The sequence below is a fragment of the Neomonachus schauinslandi genome, chromosome 2, assembly GCF_002201575.2.
Source record: "Neomonachus schauinslandi chromosome 2, ASM220157v2, whole genome shotgun sequence".
Classification (NCBI taxonomy): Eukaryota; Metazoa; Chordata; class Mammalia; order Carnivora; family Phocidae; genus Neomonachus; species Neomonachus schauinslandi.
The window spans coordinates 85835973-85861738 of NC_058404.1; the positions used below are offsets into that span (position 1 = coordinate 85835973).

At 47.6% G+C, this 25766-nt stretch overlaps 1 protein-coding gene across 1 annotated transcript in view; it reads left to right on the forward strand.

Annotated features, from left to right (window-relative positions):
- Positions 1-24444, forward strand: part of MAML3 (mastermind like transcriptional coactivator 3) — a 396601-nt gene extending 372157 nt beyond the window's left edge. The window contains exons 3-5 of the mRNA XM_044912880.1: positions 10622-10867; positions 15452-15536; positions 20862-24444. Coding sequence (XP_044768815.1) covers positions 10622-10867; positions 15452-15536; positions 20862-21859 — 1329 coding nt within the window. The 3' untranslated portion in view covers positions 21860-24444. The remainder of the gene's footprint in view (positions 1-10621; positions 10868-15451; positions 15537-20861) is intronic.
- The last annotated feature ends 1322 nt before the right edge of the window (positions 24445-25766 follow it).

The following is a 25766-nucleotide window of genomic DNA, read 5'->3' on the forward strand; positions in this document are numbered from 1 at the left end:
AATGAGAGCAAACATTTATGAGCACTTGCTGTATGCCAGGTGTTGTTGAATCATGCTACCTGAGTGAAGTTCTGCTAAAATGAGTAAAAGTTTAAGATCTATAGAGGATGATTTCGAATTGTTTCCAGATTCCGTTATCCAGGATACTGCAAGTGTGAGGCAGGAGTCTGGAGCTGTGCATACTGCAGCGCAGGTGAAATCAAGGAGAATCTCTGGGGCCCACGTTTCTTCTAAGATGATTTTTATCCCACTTTGTCCCTAACTCTTCTCAAGGTTAACAAAAGACCCTGACCACTTCTATTTCTTTGAGTCACCAGATATATTTACAAAATAAAGAAATGCCAATAGGGTTAAAAAAAAATATGTAATATATTTTTATTTTTAAAAATAGTGTGGTGTTATTCTACCATTCACAGGATACACACAGGACTTAAAAAGAATATTAATTCATAATGGATTTAGAACAGTATGATCTGGTAACAGAGTACAACTTAAAAGCATAAAATAGAAGGTATCTTCCAGTTCTGTCAGGGTTTCTCAGTGACCCTATGTAAAACCTTGTGTGAAGAATACAGCTAACAATCTCAACTGGAGGATCATTGAGGACGTAAGATCCAGGGTCCAAAGACCACCCCCATCCCCACCTGCCCATAAGCCCCTCTTCTAGACTTGCTTCCTCTCAGAACCTGGTTCTCAGCCAAAATCTCTAAGTATGTGATGTACCAACCCCAGATTTCTAAATGTTACTCCTTTTTTTCCGACTTTCTCATTCCCTCCCCAAAGTCCCGGCCTCTTCCAACCCCACAACTGCCTGCCTGGTTTCTGCTCGAAGGAGTGTGGCAAGGCCAGCCCTCTGCCCAGAGCCTCGGGGTGATCACACCTGGTTTGCCCACAGACAGGTTCAGCAGTCCGAAAACACGCCGAACAGGCTGACCAGACAGACCGTCCCTGTGTCCTGGAGCGGGGAGAGCCGAGCGCCAGGCAGAAGGGGCTGCACCCAGGCACTTGGAGCCGGTGTCCCTCCGTCACCCTCCCAAGGCTGCCCGGAGGTAGAGGAAGTACCCGCCTCTGCTCATAGTGCGCCCCCCAGCTCGGAGCTTTCCTTCCCTTCCTCCTGTCGTGTAGTGGTTGCAGCAGAGAGCTCCATTTGGCAGCGTGGTAGTGCTCTTGTCTATAAACGGAAACATTGGCCTGTCTCCCAGTATAACACAAGATAGGCCTCTGCATCAGTTATGCAATCTCTGCTGTGATGACTTCATCAGAAAGTGGGGGAGGCAATAAAAGAGAAAGGTACAGTTGGGGGGGGGGAAACAGTAGCTCAAGAGAAAGACACTTCCCAGCAGCTCCGCTGAAGACAGCTGAGGCTCCTTCCTCCCCCTCTCTATTTTTAAATCCAGGGAAGAAAGGCAGCAAACACTGGGTAAAAAAAAAAACACAAAAACCCTGATTCCTGCAGCAGCTGTCAAACCACTTGCAGCCCATGTGTCCTTCAGGCCACTTGGATGCGGGCAGATGCTGTGCGGCAGCGGGTCTGGCCGCCCCTGGGGCTGGGGTCTTCTTACAGCCCCCCGCGGAGAAGACAAGGCGTAAAGGCAAACGATCGTGGCTTTTCACTGGTCTCTCAAGTTCGAGATAGGGCTGGTTGTGGCCACGCTCTGGAGAAAAACCACAGAGAGCAGGGTGGCGCAGCACAGATAGGCTCGTCCCGGTGAATCGGCAAATTCTCAGAAGACAGTGAGTGCCGGTCAGGGCCTTCCCTGGGCCGTGGGAGTGTTCTGTGGAAGCAGTGAAAAGCTGGCCCAGTGGCTGAGCCTGTAGCTAAACCCAGTTGGTTCGTGTTCATGCCATGCCCAGGTCTTGAGAGGAGAACTGCAACTTAAGGATGTCTGCAGCACACTGCACAGCATAAGGTGGGCTCAGGTGGAGATAGTCCCCGGCCCAGACACAGCCAGGGCCGCTCTTGAACTCACGATGTCCCATCCACGGCTCTTTACACGAAGTATGCTTAATGAAGGGGGCGGGGGGTTTATGCTTTAATGAATCCTCTAAATGTTGACCACTGAGGCTGCTTTTAATTTTTGCTACTCTAAATCCTTCAAGCTATTCGAGATCAATCTTTGTACAAAGCTATGACTATTTCCGTGAGATGAGTCCTTAGAAATGGCATTTCAGGGTATGATGTATTCAAGTCTTGGATCACTCTGTCCCTCTACTCTGGAAGCCATTCCCCTCCCACTGCTTGAGCCACTCTGAGACCTCACTTCTTCCGATAAGCCTTCAGTCCCCGCCCCAGGCCTCCGTCTTCATCCAAACTTTGGAATCCTTGAAAACTAGAAAATAGGCCCATTTTCTTTCCCTTTTCTTTGTGTCTCTTCTATTTTTTGATGACTTAAAGACTTTCTTTTTTAGAGCATGTTTTAAAAATAATATTTATGCAGGGGCACCTGGGTGGCTCAGTCATTAAGCGTCTGCCTTTGGCTTGGGTCACGATCCCAGGGTCCTGGGATCGAGCCCCACGTCGGGCTCCCTGCTCTGCGGGAAGTCTGCTTCTCCCTCTCCCTCTGGCTGCCGCTCTGCCTATCTGTGCTCTCTCTCTCTGTCTCTGTCAAATAAAGTCTTTAAAAATAATAATAATATTTATTCAAAGTAATATTTTCCTAACAGAAAATCTGAAAGGGCGTACAAATAAAAATCACTTACAATCCTTGTCTAACATGATTATTCTGTGAGTACTGTTTTAGAAACTGCTTTTTCCCCCCTTCTTCACTATATATTGTAAGCTGTTCTCTGTGTGATTAGACAATCTAAGAAGGCATGATTTTTATTGGCTGCCTAGTATTCATGGTATGGATGTACCATAATTTATGTAATCAAGCTCCTATTGTTGTACACTAATGAACTTTTAACCAATTTAGAGTTGCTTTGGTGGTAGAATTAATCACAACAAAGGGATCAAAAGGGCTCTATAATTTACATCAAAGGCAGAGGAAAAGCATAACTCTCAAAGTTGTGTTTCCACTGGAGGGACTTATGGTGACTATGTTCAAAGCAGTGATAAGGACAAATGGTATTTTTGTTGTTCTTACCCCCAAGTAAGTCCTTGAAAGCCTGACCTTCCTGTCAGTTGATGCATCTAGTCTTGCTCTGGACTGCCAAACTTAACCCTTTCTTTCATCTTCACTGGAGGATCCTTCCTGTAGCTCGGAGAAGCTGTCCACTGTAGGGCCATCTTTTTTTTTTTTCTCCTCTCCAGTCATACATGATACTGGTTTTGGCTATAATTCATCACCACGAATTTAGTCAGTTCAGTTCAGCAAACATTTACTCTGTTGCAACCATGGACCTCGCTCCCTGCTGGATGCTGGAAGACTCATACAGAACCTACAGGCCTGACAGATACATTGCCATAAGGATGTCATTCCTCCAGAAAACTGTAACTTGCAAGCATGTGGAAGGCTGGAACTTTCTACTCTCCTGTGTTACTTAGAAACAGTGGTACAATCACGCATGTAACATTACCATGACCATGGTAAGTATATTATTGTATACAGAGGGGAAAGCTGGAAGAAATACAAAAACACATCAAAATAGTAACATGGTTGCCTCTGAGTGTTTAAAATGAATATTGCTTTTCTTGTTCCTTACACTTTTAGGCAATGTTTCAAATATTCCCCAAGATCAGGCGGGGCGGTGGGGGGGGGTGGTGTGATCGGTAACGCATGTATTTTTTAAATAGTTAAATGGATAGAAACTCCATTCTGTTCACTGAGAACCCGGAAAGAAAGCCAAGTTTAAAGTCTTAGTCCTCATTTTTTTAGGAGCTAAGCGAGAAACAGAAACACAGCTCTTTCCTCACCCTGACTTTGTAGGGCTGCATGATCAAGAGGTTAAAACTGTAACAGTAGTAATAGCAAGCTATTTGTTATGCTGTCCAGAGGACCAGCCACTGGGCCTATGATGGAACTATGTTTCTACCCAGGCCTGGTGGGTTCCTCCAATGTAAACTGCTCCTTCTTTGAGGTTGAACAATGAACTTTGCTGAACCCATTTAGCAGGCTTACCACTGGGCCTCAAGTCACTGCTGTTTCAGTGATAAGCTTCCTAAATTGTAAACTGCCTCAAAACTCAATCGTCATGGGGACACAACCATCACAGATCATAAAACAAACCTTTTTATCCAACCTTCTTCAATAATCCGCAGAAACAGAGGGTTGTATACGGGATGGGCCCTGTTGGGGCTCTGCTGTGAATTTATTGTAAGCAACTCTTCAGATCCACAGTGAAAAATTGTTCTGGACAAGGACAAAGAAAGTCTGTAAAAGAAGTCACCATCCTGAAACCAAGTGTCTGCCCTGACACTTGATCGACTTCAAAGAGAATTCTAAGGTTTTATTTTATTTTGTTTCTTCCTTCCACTTACGGTTGAATGGTCTAATCTTATGCCCTTTCTTTAAATGTCAAAGTTGATACCACAAAGGCATCCTAATTTGGGGTATCAGGCAACATATAAAAAATGATGCATATTTTTGTGCTCTTTCAGCTTCATCCTTTGATCCCTGTAGAGATTCTACCTTTTTATTCTATGCCCATTCCTCTCTCCCCCCCCCACCCCCTTCCCACTTCTCTTTACTCTTGGGTGGTCTGCTGAATTTAGACCAGATGCATGTTATGGTCAATAGAAAAGTGAGAATCCCAAAGACACCACCACCAGCTGTGGGTCATCAGACAAGTTCCTTAACCTCTCAGAGACTTGGGGGTTTTTTTAATCAACAAAATGTGTTTAAATTATGCAGGTGAATGCATCCAGTAGGTGCCCCATAATTGTAACTTGTCTTCTTCCATTGTTGCTTCTGGACTTCTCCATGTTTGAAGAACCTTTTCTAACAGAGGGAACTCTCCTCAAAGCTTTCCATAGTTCTATCTCGTTATCAGACCAGGAGATGGGAAGTCCAGTGACCTTTATGCTTCCTGCCTGAGCAAGGGAGTTCAGTGGCCTCACCCATTCCTCAGTCTTGGCTGCTGCTCAGCCCCCCCCACTCCCCCCAGGGGTACTGGCCTTCCTCAAAGAATCATGGCCGTGGGCTCCTTTCAGAATTCTTGGGTTTGCATTGCCAGAGCAACCCTCTGAAAATTTAAGAGTTTTGTTCCAAATGCTGAAGAATTTAAAATAAAAGCCTAAGCAAAATGTGACCTGCTTTTTTGAAGGGGCAAGATTTGCGATCTAAATCAGGGCCCAGAGAGCTCAGATGCCCCAGGTTGCAGTCAGTGCCGGAAAGTAGGAGTACTGTTTGCCCCAGTGATTCTCAAACTGTGGGGCATCGCAATTACCTGGAAGGCTCCCAGAGGTTCTGATTCAGTAGGCCAGGGGGTGGAGCCTGAAAATTTGTATTTCTAATAAGCTCCCGGGTGCTGCTGACCGTGGAACCCCACTTTCAGAACCTCTGATTGAATTTAGCCCATTATTGTTCCTGAACTGCCCAAACTGGAAGTGGGGGAGGTGTGAGCACCTTCTTAACCATTTTCTTTCCATAACTCTTTCACCTCCAAAGTTTCCATTGGTCAAGGAAGGAGTTTTATGACTACGATCTTCATTTGAGGAGGTGGGGACTGAAACCTAAAGGTCAGATGGCTTCCCAGAGCCTCAGAATGCCGGTTCACCACCCTGAGCCTCTGGGAGTCACAGCCAGACGCGTCCATCAGCCTGCAGTGGGTGTCGGATTCATCCTGTGCTGCCCTCTGACAGAGAACTGCTGAACTCTTTCCCACCAAGTGTGATGTTCTGCGTGAAACGTTAGCTTCCACCTTTGAAAAGACTTCCTTCTTCTGAAACTTAAAACTTGAATAGTATCTTTGCAGGAGAAAGCCTTTGGATGCGGGTGATTGGTTGGACATAGGAGCCTCTTGAAGTATAGAATCTAGGCAAAAGTCCGTTTGGGCTGGAGGTTGATTTTTTTAATTACTTGATCCAGTTCAGTGTGTGTGAAAAGCATAGATTTGTTTTCTGGGACATCCATTTTATTATTCTTACTTTTTCCTACATGAACAACCCTCTGTCTCCTCGCTAGCCCTAAGTACCCATTTTCTTCCTGGCCCCGGGCACTCACGGTGTGCCGGGGACCCGGGAAATGCGCCCCCGGAGCGCGCCCGGCTCACCGGCTCAGCAGCAGCGCGCGCCGGCCAAGGACCTCCGCGGCCCCCGGGCGACTCGCCCGCGCCCGGGACCGCCTCGTCGGTTTCTTTGTTAGAGACCCCTGCGCTGAGAGGCATCTTCGGGCCTGCCGCCCCACTCCTGACTTCTTAGAGCCCCCTAAGGACTTGTAAGCATATAGGATCGAGTCAAGAGGCTAAATTACGCCCCAGGGGACTTTTTAAGTAAAATCCTAAATTTCATTTAGGCTGTTCGTAGGCCATGTGATTGCAAAGACTCTGAGCCGAGGCCTCCCTCAGCGCCGCCCTCCCGCGCCGGCTTTGTGCAGCCGGGGCTGCGGGGAACTCTGCCCCTCTCGGAGGGTCAGCCCCGGGGGCTGGTGTACGCCGCTCGCCCTCCCCGCTCCGGGCGCCACCGCCCCCCCGCCATCTCCTCCCGCTCCCAGCCCTTCCGTTTCCTTCCTCGGCCTCCCCACCCCGACCTGAAATCTCCCTCCCCTCGGGCTGGAAGGAAAGTCGGTAATAAGAAACCAGTTCGGTGTCAGTCGGAGAGGGGTGGGGGAGATAACCCCAGAGATACACGGCAATGGAGAGAGAACTCATTTTGTGTAAAGAGGGCCTCGAGTCACCAGGGAATTCCTGGATTGTCTCAGGCTGTCGTGTGTGATGTCCATCACGCCGTGCGAACACCATCTGCTCGGTATTATGCTCTCAGTTGCCAGGCTACCTGCTGTACGCAGTAACACTTGACTGCCTGGCTCCACGTTCGCAGCGTCCGCCCAGACGCGCGGGGCGGGGGGCGGGGGCCGCGGGGCGGGGGAGGAACAGGAGTCATGATTAAGCCATCTGCGGGGGGGGGGGGGGCGCCGCGCGGGCGGAGCTGGCTCTGCAAGCCGGAGCGCCGGGCTGACACCACCATCTGCTGGGGCAGGGGGAGAACAGCAGCTGCTCCTTGTTCCTCCGCCGAGGGACCGCCTGGAAAAGGCTGCAGCCGGGGGCCTCCTCGAGCCCCCCCGCCAGTTCTCCCCCAAGTCTCGGCACTCCGGCCTCGTTTCCGCCGGCGGCCTTTTGGGAGCCCCCTCCCCGGAGCCGGCGCTCTTTTGGTGCGCCGCCAGCCACCCCGGCCCCTCTCACCCCAACACTACGCTTGTTCTTGAAAACACTTAAGAGAAATAAAGCTTCGCTACGCACAGATTTATAAATAAACAGCTGGCTGCTCTTGGGAGATATTTTTACCACAGCTGTTTTTTTGAAGTAGGAAACTGCCTCTTTGGAGGAGGTAGGGCGTTTTTTACACCTCCTACCTCTCTCCAGCCCTTAGAAAATTGCTAAGATTTTTTCCCTGGAGAAGAAGCTATGTAAAATGGGTTCATTGGTTTTGATTTTTGCCCCCCCCTCCCTTTATTTTACTGAAGAGTGAGAAGGTTTGGGGAGTAATGAGGGTCTGTGTAGCCAGTTGCCTTTCTGAGGGGAAGCTACCGAGAAGGCAAGGGAGGTCGTGGGGCAGGGGGCGGGGTGGAGAACGAGCCAGTAATTAAAACTAAAAATACTGCATCATTTGGCTTCAAGGCATTACATTTCTCTGACGAAAGCTCAGCCTGGTTTTCTCTAATTGCACACGCAGTGTGTGTCCTCCTTAGAAACAAGAGCGGTGGCTTGAAATCCTGAAATTCGACAGACTCTTGCTCATTAAGCCCTCTTAGACCGGAGGTTAAAAGCTGCCATGTAATATGAAACAGTTAATGGCCTCAGCCAGCTCCATTTGTAAGGCAAGTCACTTGGTGCGCTTCACACTTTGCAATACACACTTGAGGCTGGGGCTCTAGGTGTCACTCACCCGCCACTGAATGTATTAGAGCTTGTTGGGAAAGTCCTAAAGGCGTATCAACTTAGCTTCACGGATGTTTTATCTGGAAGGCAAGTCTTTAAAATGCACATGGCCCTCCTGCCCCTAGGTCTTCAGGGAAACCCCAAGGCAAAACCTTTGGGAGGGAGTCATTTGGAGAAATGCATAATCCTGGGAAGTAATAACCTACCTGTCTCTTTGGGAAGTCATTGTGGTGCCGCCCCCCCCCCCCCCCCCATGCTTTTGAAGTATTTCTTTCCCACCAGGAAGACAGGGGCCAAAAGTGGCTGGATATATCTACATCACCATCTCATTTACCTCTCCCTTACTTTTCGGGGTGGAGAAAAGGCTAGGAGAGCAACACGGGACTACTTACCACTTCTGGGCATGCTCCCCAGCTACACAGGGCTGGTCACACAGGACAAGAATATCTCAAAGTGCCCAAAGATAAACAGCGCCAGCCCAGGGCCAGCCCAGACCAGCCCGCTCATAAAACTAGCTGAAGCAAACTTAAGTTCCCTTGGGTCTCATTTTTTTTTTTCTAACTTTCTCCTCCTTATCAAAACTGGAAAATATTAAATATACCAAAATACACAGGAGGAAAAAAAAACCTGTATTCTGTATTTTTGCTGATTGGTTAACTGTTTATTGAGTTCGTTTGTTAAAGTGTTAGTCAGTCAGCCATTTGTTTCTAAAGGTGGCAAGAAGCAGCTTTATCCCATTGGAAGGAAGGGCTTGGAAACAGGAAGCAAATCCTGGGGAATGGGGGAGACTCTGAAATATCTTGATGCCTGTGGGGGTCAGGCCTAAAGGAAACTTTGTGGTAGCATAAAGGTTCCTGGCATTTTTTAGTGTAAGTTCTTTTTCACATAAATATTTCACAGCTGTCTACCTAATAATTGTCTACTGAGAAAATACACAAAGACAAAAAGGGTTTTGCAACAACACTTACATTTGAAAAACAGAACACAGTACACTTCTGGGAGACACACTATATATTTAGTCTACAAGCAATTCTTAGGTGTACATTTGGCACCACCAAGCCGCAGTCTGGGAAGGGCCTGGACCAGTGGAAGGAATACTAAATTTAGACTCAAGATCAGTGTTCCAATTCTGCTATTTCCGATTCTTGCATTGGCTAAGTGTGACCTGGGCTACTGCACTAACTCCCCAGGACTTCTTGGCCTCTTGTTCCCAGGCTGAGAGGAGTAACGGTTTTTTGTTTGTTTTGCTTGCGTCATTTGTCGGTGGAGGGAGGGAAGAAGAGCAGCTGAAGATGTGGTTGAGGTATCTCGCCGCTGGAAGGAGAAGCACGAATGGCTGAGCACCACAAAACAGAGGGGAGGTCCACGAGCCCAGGCTGTGGGGAATGAGATCCAGGACCGTGTCTCTAGGAGAGCCAGAGATCCAACTCAACTGTAGGTTTTGAGAGGACAGTGCCAGCCTGATTGACTCTATCTGTACCAAAGAGGTAGCAAAGCAGAAGTAGGAAAAAATATTAAAATCCAGTTTGACTGGATACAAAAATATTTAAATAACTATAGAGTTCTTCATATTCATTTCTTACGACTTCGACCTCATGTTGGTACCTCATCCCAGGACTGGGTATGTCTTCACATGCGTGCCCATTTAATTTGTGTTCATCTCAGACATGAGATCCTCTGTGTTCGGATTAATTACTTGAAACCTGAATGAGTTAAAAAGAACATTTCTGCAGAATATTGAGACAATACTTGCCATGACCAGGTGTGCTTAGTGGACGAACAAGAAAGGAACTATCTAGAAGCCGAATCTTATGATCACCTACCAACTCTTCCCATCAGCAATTTTTCCTGGCCAGCACCATCTGGGTGTTATGGGCTTCCCCTCTGAGCACATTCTCCAAGTAGTCACTAGATTCTGTGGGTAGTTTTCTAACACTTTACTTCCTACTCCTTAAGAACCAATCCTTAAAAATTGCCATCATTTGACTGAGACAATTGTAGAATCAAAAGACCCAAATCAACCCCCACATTATAAACTGTCCCAGACATAGGAGACTTGGTTCTATTTTTAAAGATGTCGGGATATTACGCAGCTTTGTTCAGTGTAACACATTCCCAGTTCTCACCATCAACAACTCCCACTAGCAGGATTTTTCTTTTTACATATAGCAAAGCTTTCCAATGTTGCAAATTAATTAGAATTCCATTGAATAGTAGATCTATTGCTTAATAAATTCCAGAATTCTTCCGTAAAGGTCTCTCCTACTGGCTAAGAAGAAGTCCATTTAGGCCAGGTGGGCAGTAAAGGTTAAGAGGTTTAAGGTCCAGCCTGAGGTCTTCATCCCTTTCCTTTGGAGAAATGCGGAATGTTAGCTGATTACCTGGTCTTTGTCCCTTAATCAGCCCCATCCAAAACAGACTAGACTTGCTCTCAGATGTCCCAGCGCCATCCTCTATTACTGTTGCCCTGTACCTCTCCAGTTCCACCGTGGTAAGGCCAGATTTGAGGATTACTAGGTTGTTTTGTGGAATAGAATGTGTGCCACTCAGGACCCCTCGGGTCCACGGAGAGCCTCGGCTCTCCGCCCCATGCTTCCTTTCAGATATGAAATCTGTGCATTCTCTCGTCTTCCTGTCCTCCCAGGAGCAACACCCAGTTGGACTCCCCCGGACCACAGGCCCCATGCAGTCCTCGGTGCCGCCAGGCTCGGGCGGCATGGTGTCGGGGGCCGGTCCCGCGGGCCCCGGCTTCCTAGGCAGCCAGCCGCAGGCAGCCATCATGAAGCAGATGCTCATTGACCAGCGGGCCCAGCTGATGGAGCAGCAGAAGCAACAGTTCCTGCGGGAGCAGAGGCAGCAGCAACAGCAGCAGCAGATCCTGGCCGAGCAGGTAACGTGATTCATTTATTCAGCAAGCATTGATTTATTCAGGGCCTGGTGTCTGCCGGAGAGTTCCAGTTCATGTCCTTTGTCAAGAGAGTCACAGTCTAGCATTTCCCGGGATCACAGAAGAACCTGCAGAATTTAGACCTTTCAATTAGTTAGGCTTTTTCTTAGAATGAATGAGTTTGTTCTTAAAAGACAGGCTTCAGCCCTCAATTTGAAGGCCCGTTTGCCAGAGACATTTCTTCGATTCAAGCCTGACTCCTTTTCTTCTGGTTTCTGGTACAGGAGTCTGCGCCATCTGTGTGGGGGTTGGGAGGCTGCCTCACATTCTTCATAGACGCTAATATTTCTAGCATGAAGAGAAAAAGAAAATAACTCAGAGAACATTGTTTCTTGAAGGAAAATGTCAGGAGGAGGGATTGAGGAGAATTCTACAGAATTGGTCATGAACAATGGGACAGGAACAATAGAAGAATAATAGGGCCCACAGAACTACCTGGAAAGCTGAACTCAGGGTCACAGGAAGGGTGCAAACTTAAGAAAATTCCCAACAGCTTTAAAACAGCTCAAGAAATCTTTGAGTTAAAGGAAGGCCTAACACAAATAAAGCCTTACCTTAGGCATCTTTGTCCACCCTTGCCATATAATTCCTCCGGCTTTGAAAGAAAGCCTTCCCTGACAGCTGCTTCTGTAGGTTTCAGTGTGTTCTGTTTTTCAAGACGCCCATGCTGGATTCTGTATTATCCCAGGAAAGGCCTGAGGCTTCCATCAGAGATCTCTAGCTGGCTCCTGTGGGGTCTGCACAGGGCAGCTCTCTCGGATTATAGGAGGTAGGTGCGAGGTTGTCCTATGAGGCTTAGAGCCCAACGGAGCTCTGCCTGACAGTTTCCCTTCCAGAATGTTCCTCCTACAATCAGAATTTTGGAAATTTATCAAGCATCCTTCAACACACACACACACACACACACACACACACACACATACTTGTGCGGGATGCAGACACGTTGAGGTCCCTACTAAGAGCAGCGGTTCAGAGTAACACCACTCATCCCCCAAATAGAAAAAGTGTACTGTTGAGCACAGTTCACTTATGTTCCCTTCTTTGCTTTTGTTCTTGAACAGCTGTGTAACTGTCTCCCTTTCTACCAAGGTCAGTCAGCCGCCTGGCAGCTCTTGTACAAACAAACCTCTCTCCCTCTCACCCTGTATAAGGTGTGTGACAAGGAACCATGCTAGTATCTCTCAGGCAGTGATAAATGGAGCACCGAGGGCACGCTGGGCTGTGTAAATCCTCTCCTCAGCCAATCCCAGGAAGTTGGCCTTTGACGTGTGTACTGTGGCCCAGGCACAAATAGGAGCCAGGGTAACCAGGCCGAACGCCACTGAGCCAGCCAGCACTGTCCCACTCGGCGAGGGCAGCCACGCCTCAGGGAACAAGGAGGGAAGCAGAAGAGTGGAAGAAGAGCTGCCACAGGAGGATGCCCGGACGAGGCGCTGAGAGAATAGGGCGGCCCTCACAACCAAGCACTCACAGAAATACAGGGCCCCTTGGAAAAGACGGGGGAAGGGGTATAGAAACCGAGTCATGGAGAGGGACCCAGGAAAGAACAGTTTTACTCAGACTCAAAATGCGGCCCATCTTTTGCCTGTGGTGTGATTTTGGAAAAACCTCTCACCCCCTTCTCGTCATCCACCAGGTTAGGTTTAATAATCCGCCAGCCTTTCTCCTGTAGCTGCTCTAAGGACCACATGGAATCATGCGTGTAAAATTCTTTGGAAACTGTACAAGAGTCTGCGGCCATACCACCCTGAATGCGCCCGATCTCGTCTGATCTCGGAAGCTAAGCAGGGTCGGGCCTGGTTAGTACTTGGACGGGAAGCTGTACACGTCGGGGCGGTGGGGGGGACCTGTCACGTGGCCCTGGTGTCACGGAATGTGGCGTGAGAGCTGTAGCCACGGGTGCGAGCCCTGCTGTGGGACTAGCCCAGAAGTGAGGCGGGGAGCATGTGCGGGAACAAGTCAGCGCTGCATCTTACCTGTGCCCCGAGACAGAGCTGATGGGCACAGGCTCGCGAGGGGTCACAGGTGGTGAGCTGTCAGCTTTGCGTTTCGAGAATGAATACTGCCATATCAATGCCAAGCTGACTTTCTTGAGCTCTGCAGCAGCTGTGAAAGTGTCCTAAGAATTTCAGTCTTGAGGGCGCCTGGGTGGCTCAGTTGGTTAAGCAACTGCCTTCGGCTCAGGTCATGATCCCAGAGTCCTGGGATCGAGTCCCACATCGGGCTCCCTGCTCAGCGGGGAGTCTGCTTCTCCCTCTCCCACTCCCCCTGCTTGTGTTCCTGCTCTCGCTGTCTCTGTTTCTGTCAAATAAATAAATAAAATCTTTAAAAAAAAAAAAAAAAAAGAATTTCAGTCTTGAAAGCAGAGTATTAGAGATCCTGGGATTTCCTGGAGGGAGAAACAGAAGGATTTGTGATCTTGCCTATCTTTGGGAACTTTAAAATGATTCTAGTGGATTTAAGAATCCGAACAGAGCAGGTCGAAAGCAGGTGTGAATTAACATTAAATCCCTTATTCTCAAAGGGCACGGAGCGCGTCACCTCTCATCCATACATAAAGGTTCCACAGAACCTAGAATTTTAGACCTGAAAGAAGTATTGGTGATCATGAAGGCTTTTGTATTTTAGCTGTGAGGAAACTGAGGCCAGGCAGCTCATGGGATTTATCAGAGATGGCAGAGCTCGAGAGGCAGAGCCAAGGACTGGAACTGGAGCCCCACTCCCACCCCACCCCAGGCCACCCCAGGGCTTATTCCCATTTGGCAGTGGGACACTTAAATTCTTACATAATATGAGAAGTTTGGCAGAGGAGAAGCTTTGAAGTGCTCAGTTTACTCTCAGTAATGTCCTTCTATTGCTGCCTAAAAGATTAGCATGGTTTCTTGTCTACACTTTATCTACACAATTAATTAATTTCAACAGTTTGTGCAAAACACCCTGGTAGGCACCACAGGATGGGGTGAGCAGGGCAGAGGCTTTTCTTTTCTTTGGTTGCCAGAGTACTGGGCTGGCCTTGTCAAGAAAAAGAAAAGAGAAAAAGAAAGAGAAAGAAAATTATAGAGCTGCCCAGAAACAAAAACAAGAGGAAAAAAATAGAAATAAACACATGTGTTAAGAAGTGGTCAATGGGGCGCCTGGGTGGCTCAGTTGGTTAAGCGACTGCCTTCGGCTCAGGTCATGATCCTGGAGTCCCTGGATCGAGTCCCGCATCGGGCTCCCTGCTCTGCAAGGGGTCTGCTTCTCCCTCCGACCCTCCCCCCTCTCATGTGTTCTCTCTCTCAAATAAATAAATAAAATCTTTAAAAAAAAAGAAGTGGTCAATGTGTGTTATCTTTATAATGAACACTTGAAAGAGCAGGGCCCTTGTTGTGTGTTCTTTATAAGCCCGAGCGGATGGAAGGTGCTCCATGAATATTCAGGAGGGGCAGGAGGAGGTAATGACGTGCCGAAGGTCACGCAAACTCAAACCCCTTTCTCTGCTCTTTCCACCTCGCTCTCAGTTTCTTTCCCTTTTCACATACAGCATCGTAATGATCATAATAGCCTTTCCAGTAGATTGGTAACAGCGCTAGCAGCGCAGAATCCCCGGGAGTGGAAGAAGAAAGACGAAATCGCCAGCCTCCCGGCTCCTGGTACATGCAGAGTCCCACGCGGTTTCCTTAAGGCACTAAATGCTGTGTATTTTACTTGGGGGGATGTATCTTACAGGCAGTGTGGCCTCGTGGGAATAAGATGAGCCTTGTTTGTAGCCCTTGAGAATCCCATCTTCCTGTACCGGAAGCATCTATTTAGGACAAAAATTAGTTGCTTGTCCCTTGCGCTGGGTCTTGCATCGCTAAGGAAAACATGCAAGGGGATGGTAGGTAGTCAAAATCAAAACCGCCTCCCACAGTACACACTCTTCATGGGCCAGGAGGTCTGCCAGATGTTCACCCAAAGACATGATCAAGGAAGTTCCTAGCAGCGGTATTTGTGACAGCCAAAAACTGGAAACACTCTAAAGGACCGTCACTAGTAGAATAGGTAAATAAGTCGTGGTCTGGTCCTTCGTGTGATGGAATACTGTTCGGCAGTGACAGTGACCTGACCACAGCTACACACATCAACATGGATGAGTCTCATAAATACAGTGATGAATGCAAGAAGCCACATGCCACAGCCAGACACCAATACGTTGTATAAGTCCACTTACACGAGGTACAAAAGCAGACATCCCTAGGCTGCGTTGTTAGGTCAGGAGAGTGGTTCCCCGGCCAGATGAAGTGGTTCCCTGGGGTCAGTAATGACTGGAAAGGGGCCTGCGGGGCTCCCAGCAGAGCTCAGTTTCTTGATCTAGATGCCAGTTACCGGGAATATGTTCGCTTTGTGAAAATCCGTCAAACTCGGGCTTTGTGCACCTGCCTGGATGCACCTGATTCCTCAACACAAGGTTTAGTGTTTGAAAAAAGTGCCTTCCTCGAAACTGCCACAATATTTCATTGTCTCTCCCCGTGTCACCCCCCTGCCCTTCTTGTCCTGTCGTTCTAGCAGCTGCAGCAATCACATTTACCCCGTCAGCACCTCCAGCAGCAGCGGAATCCCTACCCTGTGCCGCAGGTCAATCAGTTCCAAGGTGAGGCCAGTGCACCCCTCTTCCGTTTTATACCTTCCAGCCATGACGTGTAAGTGCAAATGTAGCCAAGGGGCATTGCCTCCTGGGCTGGGTTCGTGTTCAGGTAATAGTAAAAATATTTAAGAAGTGAGGGTACCAATCCGTCAGAATGCATTTTTGGAGTCTCCTGCTGTGCCAGGTATTAACCTTTGGGTGGCTGGGTCACAGAGAGGTCCTGGTTGGCCCCGGGAGGGGTCAGAGTGGCTGTGGGGGCGGGGGGGGGCAGGGCTGGAACAGCTGTTCTTTACCAAAGATGCAGAAGTATTTCAATAGTTTAATAGCCAATAAGGGCATGCTGGTGCCTGGTTGGTTCCCTGTCAGCCTTGTCTATGTCTGGGTCGTCATGTCGGTGAGTGCGGGAGGAACAGTCCTGTGCCACATCCCTCTTGCTAATCCTAATACGTCAGCTGGCCAAAGCCCTCACTTCCAACGACTGACATGGAAGAATCTGGCTGGCAGCAGCCTCCAATCTCTGCTGAATCTAGGAGATGCACAGGGCCTTGAGTTTGACTGGACTATGTTGATCCTGCTGCCCTTTGCAGAAATCCCGACTTGTGACCCAGTAGCAATGGGAACATTGTAGGCTCTGTGTTGCCATTCCTTTATGTTGTAGAAAGTCCCCTCAAATATCAATCCCTTCCATCTCCGATAGAGAGAGCCCCTGAGGGTCTTGTATGGGGTAGAGGGTGAGCCTGAAGACCCTTCCCAATCTCATCACAGGAGTTTTCAGGGGGCTCCAGGGCCTACTCCAGACCTCCAGAAACTGGGTTTGGGGCCAGGCCAGCTGTGCTTTTAGTAGTAGAAATCCTAATTCCCATCCTCTGCCCTTTTCACGGGACCTACACCCTAGGTCCTAATTTCTCAAGTGTTACCTATGGCTTCGAGAATCTGCCAGAAGCTATGAATCCCCTTGTACATAAATATGCATATATGTAAATATATACAAACTTGGCATAGCATTGCACAAGTGCTACCCTTCTCAGTGGACGGTGGGTGAAAAATTCTTGAGTAGGGTAACATTTTTCAGTCTTGGGTTGCAACACACAAGGAGGTTGTAAAGACAAGTTAATGGGTCACAACCAACATTTTTTAAAAGAAATAGAATAGTGGGGCGCCCGGGTGGCTCAGTCGGTTGGGTGTCTTCGCTCGGCTCAGATCATGATCCCAGGGTTCTGGGATCGAGTCCTGCATCAGGCTCCTTGCTCAGTGGGGAGCCTGCTTCTCCCTCTCCTGCTCCCCCTGCTTGTGCTCGCTCTCTCTCAAATAAATAAATCTTTTTAAAAATAATAATAATAAAAGAAATAGAATAGAAAACAATTATCAGAGTATATCATAATAAGGGAAACTTTTGTTTCTCTTATAAACCCGCACGTGTATATACTGGATCACACACTGTGAGTAGTGGTTTTAAAGAGTCTGAAAGCCACTGGTGTTCACTGCCAGATCTCACTGAAGGTTGCCTGTGAAAATACTGGCGCTTGAGTAGCTACCAGTCCCTGCCACCCCTGGAACACGTGTATCATTTCAGAACCTTTGGACTTGACCCAGGGAAGGACAAAAGGAATGAAGGTGTGCACAGGTGTTCTGTGCACTAAATTAGTGCCAAGATTCTTTGAAGAATTCTGTTTCTCATTTGGTCATGGGTAGAGGGGAGTAGAAACGGTCACTCTTACACGCATAGTTTTTCTTGCAGACACAGAGCCCCACCCCCACCCCGCCCCAGGTTTATCCCTGTACTGCTCAAACTTTAGCTGCAACAGAATCACCAGCAGAGCTTGTGAAAGCACAAACTGAGAGTGGCCGGAGGGGGCGGGGGTGGGGGGGGTTGGGGTAACAGGATGATGGGCATTAAGGAGGGCACTTGATGTAATGAGCACTGGGTGTTATATGCAACTGATGAATCACTAAATTCTACCCCAGAAACTAGTAATACACTATATGTTACCTAAGTTGAATTTAAAAAAAAAAAAAAAGCACAGCCGGCCTGGCCCCAGCCCCAGTTTCTGGAGGTCTGGAGTAGGGCCTGAGAATTTGCATTTCGAACAAGCTCCCAGGAGTTGCTCTGCAGCTCCTGCTGGCCCAAGGGCCACACTTTAAGAACCGGTGATTTCTATTAAGAACTAATTAAAAATATAAAATTTTATAAACCCGGCAGAGTGTCCCTTGACTTTTCTAGGTTCATAACTCATTTATTATCTTTTGGAATAAAGGGACCCACAGAAATGTAATACTTCTGTATTATGAGTTATTCTGTATGCTTTGGGTCCAGTTTTTAAAAGTTCTACTCTTTGAACTTGTCTAAAACCCCACACCACAGGTAATCAACCTAGAAATTTAGCTGTACTTAAGTTGAACAACCAGTGACATCATAGGGTCCCTAGGCTGACTGATACACTTTTTTTCTCTTTTTACTCTCCTCCCTATTTTATTTTACTAACACCTTAGATATCATAATGTTATGTATCTGGGAAAACAGCAAATTGGTAGATAAGAAATACTGTCCTTGGAGAGTTCCGTTAGGAATAACTTGCATGAGAACCTACACGAACGCTCACCACTACACATTTCAAAGGTTTAATGACTATCTTTCTCTTATTGAGTTTTGTCCCTCTGGGCAATGTTACATGCCTATGGAGAAATGCTTATTTTTCAAGAATACAGGCTTCCTGCAAGTGAAAATAGAAAAGAGACCCTTTTAAGAAAAAATTGCCTATGATCTCTATTTGAATATGGAAGATTTTCTTTGACATTGTGACGTGAACCGGTGGGCAAGAAAATTAATATGAGTACAGTGTTCCCACAATAATATCTGTTTTAGACAAAAATGGAAGAAGAAGAAAAAAATTGGTCTATTATTTAACATATATAGTAATCATATAACTTCAAGGTAATTCTTTGGACACATTTGCATTTTTTCTATACATATTTTAAATTACTGAAAGCATAAAATTAGATTAATAAAAAGCATTTTGTTTCTACTTAGGATAAACATATGGAGCTGGTTGCTGGTTTTAAAATGCCCCCTTTTTTTCCCCCATAAAAGTTATACCTAGATAGTACAGTCATTTTATACTTAAAATAAAGGTTGGCTTGAATTAATGGTTCAGTCCCTCTTAAAAGGCATTGCAGCATTTCTGTCCTCTAAAAAGAGGAACCTATTTCTCATTCACCAAAGTAGCCCAGATCATTTCCAGGCCCTTAATATATCCATTATAAACATACAACAAAAATGTCCAAAATATGGAAGTCTTTTCATCTGTTTCCAGCAGCTCATCAGCCTATTTATGTAATTTGGGTCTAGCCAATCAGTCTCTGAGTCAGCAATATTTTCTCCTTAAAATTTTTTTATAAACAACTCAATAACCCATTTCACCACAGTGGATCAGATTGGCCATGCAGTCGATATAGATTTAGTCGTTAAGGTCACAAAACTTCATAACAAGATTACAAATCGCAATATATACTTCCATCCAGTGTTTAACAGGAACTTTTGATTTTTTTTTTAAATCACTTAGGTATAATGAAGCTTAAAACAGAAAACTGAAACATTTGTAAGGATCTCCCCCCAGCCCTTCCAGCTTTCCCCCACAGAAACCATTTCATTTCTCAATGCAGCATATTGATCTCAAGCCACAAAAACTTAAGTCATAATCAAAATTCCCATAATTTTCTTTCTTAAAGAAAGAAAGAAAATATGGAGACATATTTGCTGCCCAGAAATCAATAACCCTATCAGGAAGACAGAAACACTGCCCAGGTGCCAGGCTTAACAAGCTTACACTGTTCTCATCTGGTTTCTCATCCCAGTTCCAGGTAGCATCACATTTGCTTATAATATCGATTGGTTCCCATGCTGCATCTTTTTTAAGTGTCCAGAAAAAAAAAAAAAATTTTTTTTTTCTTTGTCTCATAGACTTAATCATTATTAACAGGGACATAGAAAAAACTCATTTTTGTGCACCTCCTAGCCCTTTACAACATTGACTGGGGTTCTGAGGGGGACATTTCTATTCTCTTGGCTGATTTGGAAATTTCCTAAGAACGTGTAAAGAAGTGATAAGGAAAATCTGTGCCCTAAGATGGCCGACCGAGCCAGCGAGAGAGTCCCAGTCCTTGCCCCGGGGCCCTTCCGGGTTCTTCTCCCTGTTGGGCTTCCCCCGCGCACCAATCCGCGTCCTTCTCCCTGCCCCGCCTCGCGCACGCGCCAAAAGTGCCGAGTATGTGGAAGTCGAAGTGTATAAATTGCCCTCTTTGTGCTCGGGGGCTCAGGCCTTTGGAGACCACTCTCCTCTGAGCCTGCAGGCATTAAATAAACCTATCCTCCAAGATCTCTGGGTACTGCTTGGTTCTTCCGTCAGGCGATCCAGTCCAGCTTCCATAACAGAAGGACTCACTCAAATGCCTAATTAAAGTTGAGGGACTTGGCATTCATACTCTGGTCAACTTATAAACCGCATCATTAAAACCATGTTAGCGATCTGCTGAGAAAAGTGGTCATTGCCGACTTGAAGGAGTGAGTGGACTTTGCTGCAAAAATGCATAAAGTTCATTGCCAAGGAGCAAGTAGCAGGATGATTTCTTTTTCTGGCTCAGGAAGCTGGCCAGTTTGCCCTGACATGTTATGATTCAGAGAATCTGGAGCATGTGGAAATCTATAGAGTGGATCCAAAAAATGTCTCATCTGTCGAAATAGCTTCTTAGCAGGAGCAGTGGCCTTTAACCTCTCAAATCCTGTTCAAGTCTTAAGGGAAATTAGTCTAATGGTCTTTATTGATACTGTTCTCTACTGAACCATGTTCCACTTCACAAACAGAATACACAAAGTGATCAGCTGTTGCTTCTTAATTTAGCCCAGTAGGTGAATTCCCTCTCACCTCCAAGAATAATGGTGTCTGATTGGTTGAGGATGGCATCCTATCAAGAAGAGTGAGAAACAATTTGCTTTTGAAATGTGAACAAAAATAAGTCTATCAAGTCAACTACAAAAGCATGTATCCAGTATGATCCCTATTTTCATGTGTCTATTTATATAATAGCAGTGTTTATCTCTGGGGGGGGAGTTTGGGTAACTTCAGTTTCCATCGTACTTTTCAATATTTTCTGAATTATTTACAATCAGCATATATTATAGTCAGAAAAATAATCATTTTTATTAAGGACTTAGGATCAGAGTAGATCCTTTCATATAAAAGAATTTTGTCATGCCTAAAGATAATCCCAACAACACGTTACAGTAAACTGCTTATCAAGATGAGTGAATGGGTATGTCTTTTTTTTCCCCTGTAGGTTCTCCCCAGGATATAGCAGCCGTGAGAAGCCAAGCGGCCCTTCAGAGCATTCGAACGTCACGGTTGATGGCACAGAACGCAGGCATGATGGGAATGGGACCCTCCCAGAACCCAGGGACAATGGCCGCGGCAGCAGCCCAGTCAGAGATGGGACTGGCCCCTTATAGCAACACACCTACCAGCCAACCAGGAATGTACAATATGAGCACAGGGATGACCCAAATGTTGCAGCACCCAAACCAAAGTGGCATGAGCATCACACACAACCAAGCCCAGGGGCCAAGGCAGCCCACCTCTGGGCAAGGGGTTGGGATGGTGAGTGGTTTTGGTCAGAGCATGCTGGTGAACTCAGCCATTACCCAGCAGCACCAGCAGATGAAAGGGCCGGTGAGCCAAGCCCTGCCAAGGCCCCAGGGCCCGCCAAGGCTGCAGGGCATTATGGGAACAGTCCAGCAGGGGACGCAGAGCTGGCCACAGAGGAGCTTACAGGGGATGCCTGGGAGGACTAGCGGAGAACTGGGATCGTTCAGTAACGGCGCCAGCTACCCACTTCAGGCTGGCCAGCCGAGGCTGACCAAGCAGCACTTCCCACAGGGACTGAGCCAGGTTGTGGATGCTAACACTGGCGCCGTGCGAACCCTCAACCCAGCTGCCATGGGTCGCCAGATTATGCCACCGCTCCCGGGGCAGCAAGGCAGCGGCCAGGCCAGGCCCATGGTCCTGCCTGGCCTGAGCCAGGGCGTCCCCGGCATGCCAGCGTTCAGCCAGCCCCCGGCCCAGCAGCAGATGCCCAGCGGCAGCTTCGCTCCCAGCAGCCAGAGCCAGGCCTACGAGCGGAACCCCGCTCAGGACATGTCCTACAATTATAGCGGCGAAGCAGCCGGGGCCTCCTTCCCCGGCCTCTCGGACAGTGCGGACCTCGTGGACTCCATCATCAAAGGCGGGCCGGGGGACGAGTGGATGCAGGAGCTTGATGAGTTGTTTGGGAACCCCTAGTCAAGAGGAGCCCCGAGAGCCGCAAGTCTAGTGTTGAAAGCCTAAAACGTGAAAAAGAAACAGGATGTTGAGCCATCCCTGTTTTTTTTGTTTTTTTGACCCACGTAAACTGAGCAAAACTGCAGCTGGCTGACAGTGAAAGATCCAGGTGCCAATCCACAGCCGCGCTGGGCCTCATTTCACCGGATTTTCACACAGCAGTCGAGACAAGACGCCACGCGGATCCCGGCCGCAAGAGAGAGGGACGCCGCCGAGGCCGGTGGGGAAGACGGATCCGAAGGCCCTGTGCTCGGCAGCCCCTGTGCTCGCCGGGCGCAGGGAGCGCTGCTCCAGCCGTGCCAGACCGCCGCGCAGCGTGAGGGCTCCGCCAGCCCCGCCTGGCCCCGAGCCGGAGACCGCGCACCGCAGAGCCTCGGGCCCGGGAGCGCCCCGCGGAGGCCGCCGCGCGGTTGCCCGGGCCAAGAGCACAGGTCGGAAATGCGCCGCACTCCGGCTGGAAAGAGAGGTCAGGCGTGGAGACGCGCTCGTGTGTTTGGAGGGTAGGCACGACGAACGGGAGACCACAAAGGCTCCTCCAAGCCCGTCGGCTGCCCTGTGAGGACCCTCAGGAATTGTAGAGGCGCTGCTGTCAGCTGCCTCTCCAAGAGAGCCACGTGAGCCTGGAGAAGGGGCGCCGGCAGCCCTCTGCCGGTGACCGTGACCGTGGCGGCCGGCACTCCGGGTAGTCGGCCTGGAGCCTCCTGGGGGCCCCGTGTCATACCGCTGCGGCTAGGCAGTTCACATCTACTGCCGGTGGCCGCAGGGTGGGGAGGGACCCCGACTGGCTGCCGTGTCTGCCAGTGTGGCCGCTTTTCCCCGCACCCCTGCCCTTGTTCCTCCTTGCCTCCACCCCATCCTGCTCTTGCTTCTCCTTACAGACTCTACGAGAAGAAATGAAAGACAAAAGTCTTTGGGGGCCTGGGCAGAATCGTAATAAAGGCAAGCACTTAGACAAGGCCTGAAATGCCAAGGCAACACTGGAGTTTTCTTTCTCTAACGTGTAGTTGAGTGAATAGTCTCTGCCTGGAACTGAGCAGGCCCCTCTGATGCTCCATGGTGGGTTGCTGTGAGCCACACCGGATGCTTCTGCTCTACCCTGGGAGCCGTGGCCCAAAGGCGCTGACCCTGCTCCCTATGTTCTGAAACTGGCCTTGCCCTTAGTCCCTCCCGACCAGAAAGACAAATCTAAAACGCTGAGAGATGAACTGAAATGTCAGTGGCTCCACCTGACACATTCTGACGATAAAAAGCAGGAAGATACAGTTCCTTCCATATGGGCAAAGTCATCCACTTCCAAAGTCCTGTACAGTCATTCTCTTTGTAATTCACTCCAATCTGCCCCAAGCGAAGTCTGTCGGAAGGGATGACAACCTCTGCTACTTACCATAAGGCTTGTGTCTTTTGTCCTTGCTGCTGTTCCCACCGCCCCATTTTGGAGGCCATGTGGCATAATTACTGTCCAGAGTAAGAGTGGAGCATGCTTTTCTCCCACCACACCCTCCCTCGGCGTCCGAAAGCCTGGCTCCTTCTGTGCACCTACTCGTACCTCGCTGCAGCCAGGCTGTGGGGAGCTGGACCGGCTGCACTCACAGGGCGTTCCTGAGACAGGGGGCTGGAATGGAAAGCTGGGGGCAGAGGGCGGAGAGGCGGCAGGCAGGCAAACACTGTCGTTGGTTGGCTTGCTCGCCATGGCCCAAGGTGGTAGATCTACTGAGCTAGGGGCGGGATGGAGACCAGAGGAGGCCAGGTGGGCAAGAGCCCAGGCAGGGGCTCGGCTCCTCCTAGGAAGACGTGGTGGCAGGTGACCATGAACTCCTTGCCCAGGGAGGGACACCACCATGGAAACTCTTGAGTAGAAACAGGTAAAAACCAAAAAAAATAAACAAAAAAGTAAATAAGCAAAATGACAGAAAACATAATTACGTTTTTCTGAAAGGTACAGGAAACAAATATATGAGCAATGATGAGAAGCTGGAGGTGGCTGATGGGAGAAGGGGGCTCCATTACTTTTTAATAGCTTCCTCCAAATGCTTAATACTGGGACCAACTAAATAGAGAGGTAGATTTTAATAAGGTCGTTTTGTTTTGTTTTTGTTTTTGTTTTTACTACGGTGCTGATGTATATGTAATGTCTAAAAAAGTTATTTGTAAATAAGTTTTTACAATACTGCAGATATCACTGGGTCTACTATCTGTAAAAAATATACATATAAATATATATATACTGTTTGTTTAAAATAGAGTATTTTTATTTCATTCCTTAACTCATCATCACAGCAGTGGTATATTGCACTTCAGATGACATCTAATGACTAATTTGTACTGTATGACCTATGGCAACTTGCTCCATTTTATTCAGATTTTTCTAGTTTTCTGTTTTTACTTTGTACATTGAGCATTGCTTATTTCCTTTTAAGAAATGTACAGAACTCTGAAATGTAGAAATGAAGTGATGTTGACATACCACTTTTAAAGAAAAGAAAACAAATAAAAGATCATTATCTGAATCGATCCAAAGTATAGTTTATTTTAAGAATGTCACTGGATCTCCAACCTTAATTAAACGGATATACTACGCCTGGGTTTTAATTGATTAACTGCAGTTCTTGTCTCAAAATTCGTGGTATCATTAAACATTTATTTAACAGTGGAGATCAGTCAACCATTCCCAGTCTTTTCAATTCAACCACACAACTAAAACTTTCTAAATTTGCACCCCAAGGGATGTAGCAAACAGAAGAGAAGAAAGCTTTGAAAAGAACATACTTAAGTCCATTCGTAGATTCAGTACTTTCAATTTCCAACTGGCTCTTTAGAAAATTGATAGTAAAATTTTCATTAAAAAAAAAAAAAAGAAAGAAACCTCAAGGAATATATGGAAGGAAGAGTAACACAAGGGTCTTGCCCCACTGTAGTGGACACTGTCTGTGTACACACACACACACACACACACACAACCCATGGACACCTCATTCCTACCAGCCCTCGCTGCATCTCTCTTTGAAGGGCTGCCCTGGGCCTAGGCCTGGCTTGGCCTGCACCGTCCACAAACTGTTGGAAATGATTAGAAGTTTACATTTCTCCAGATCCACCCTAGTCAGTGTCTCGATGGAGGAAGAGTGTGAGAACGCAGTCAGGTGGCCTGGACCAGCCCTGAGATAGGATTTATGTTCTAGAACTCCCCTGTGGGGTCAGGCAGAGGCTAGGACTTTGCTTGAAGTTGTCCTTACTTGGGCTTCTGGCCCTTCCTCACTCTGTTCTGATTGCCCTCCTGGGGGACCTTCACTAATGAATCACACACGTGTGAATCCACCCCTCCCCTTCTAGGAGACTTGACCTAAGACTTTCCATCAAACTTGAAAAAGCATAGTAAAACAACACGATTCAAAACTATCTGGGTTAAGCAGAAAAACAGGCCACAAGCACAGAATAAAATCATCCTCAAAAACCGATCCAAAACAAAGGTGAGTTTTAATACATACTAACCAAGAGAAAGAATGTTCTTGACTGTGGGAGAGGCCGGCCCTACCCCTGGAGGACTATGGTTCCAGACTGGCTGGCATATAACAGAGTGGAGAAAACTGTGTGACACGGGGCTTTGTCCCACCCGTAAGGGCGTAGTATTCTACCAGATAACAGGAAGTTGAAGAATGAACTGATGAGTGGGGGGGGAAGGCTGATAAACAGAAGTAAGAGCTTGAAGCTCTGAGAAGAGTTGAGTATTCCTAGACCCGAGTAATTAAAACCACACATTTTCATTCACATCAAAGTGTGTTCTGCACTGGATGAATGGCATCCCCTTCTCTTTTGAAACGATCTCTTACATGTAATCTTACTGACCTTTTTAAAATCCCGGTGCAGGAAGTGT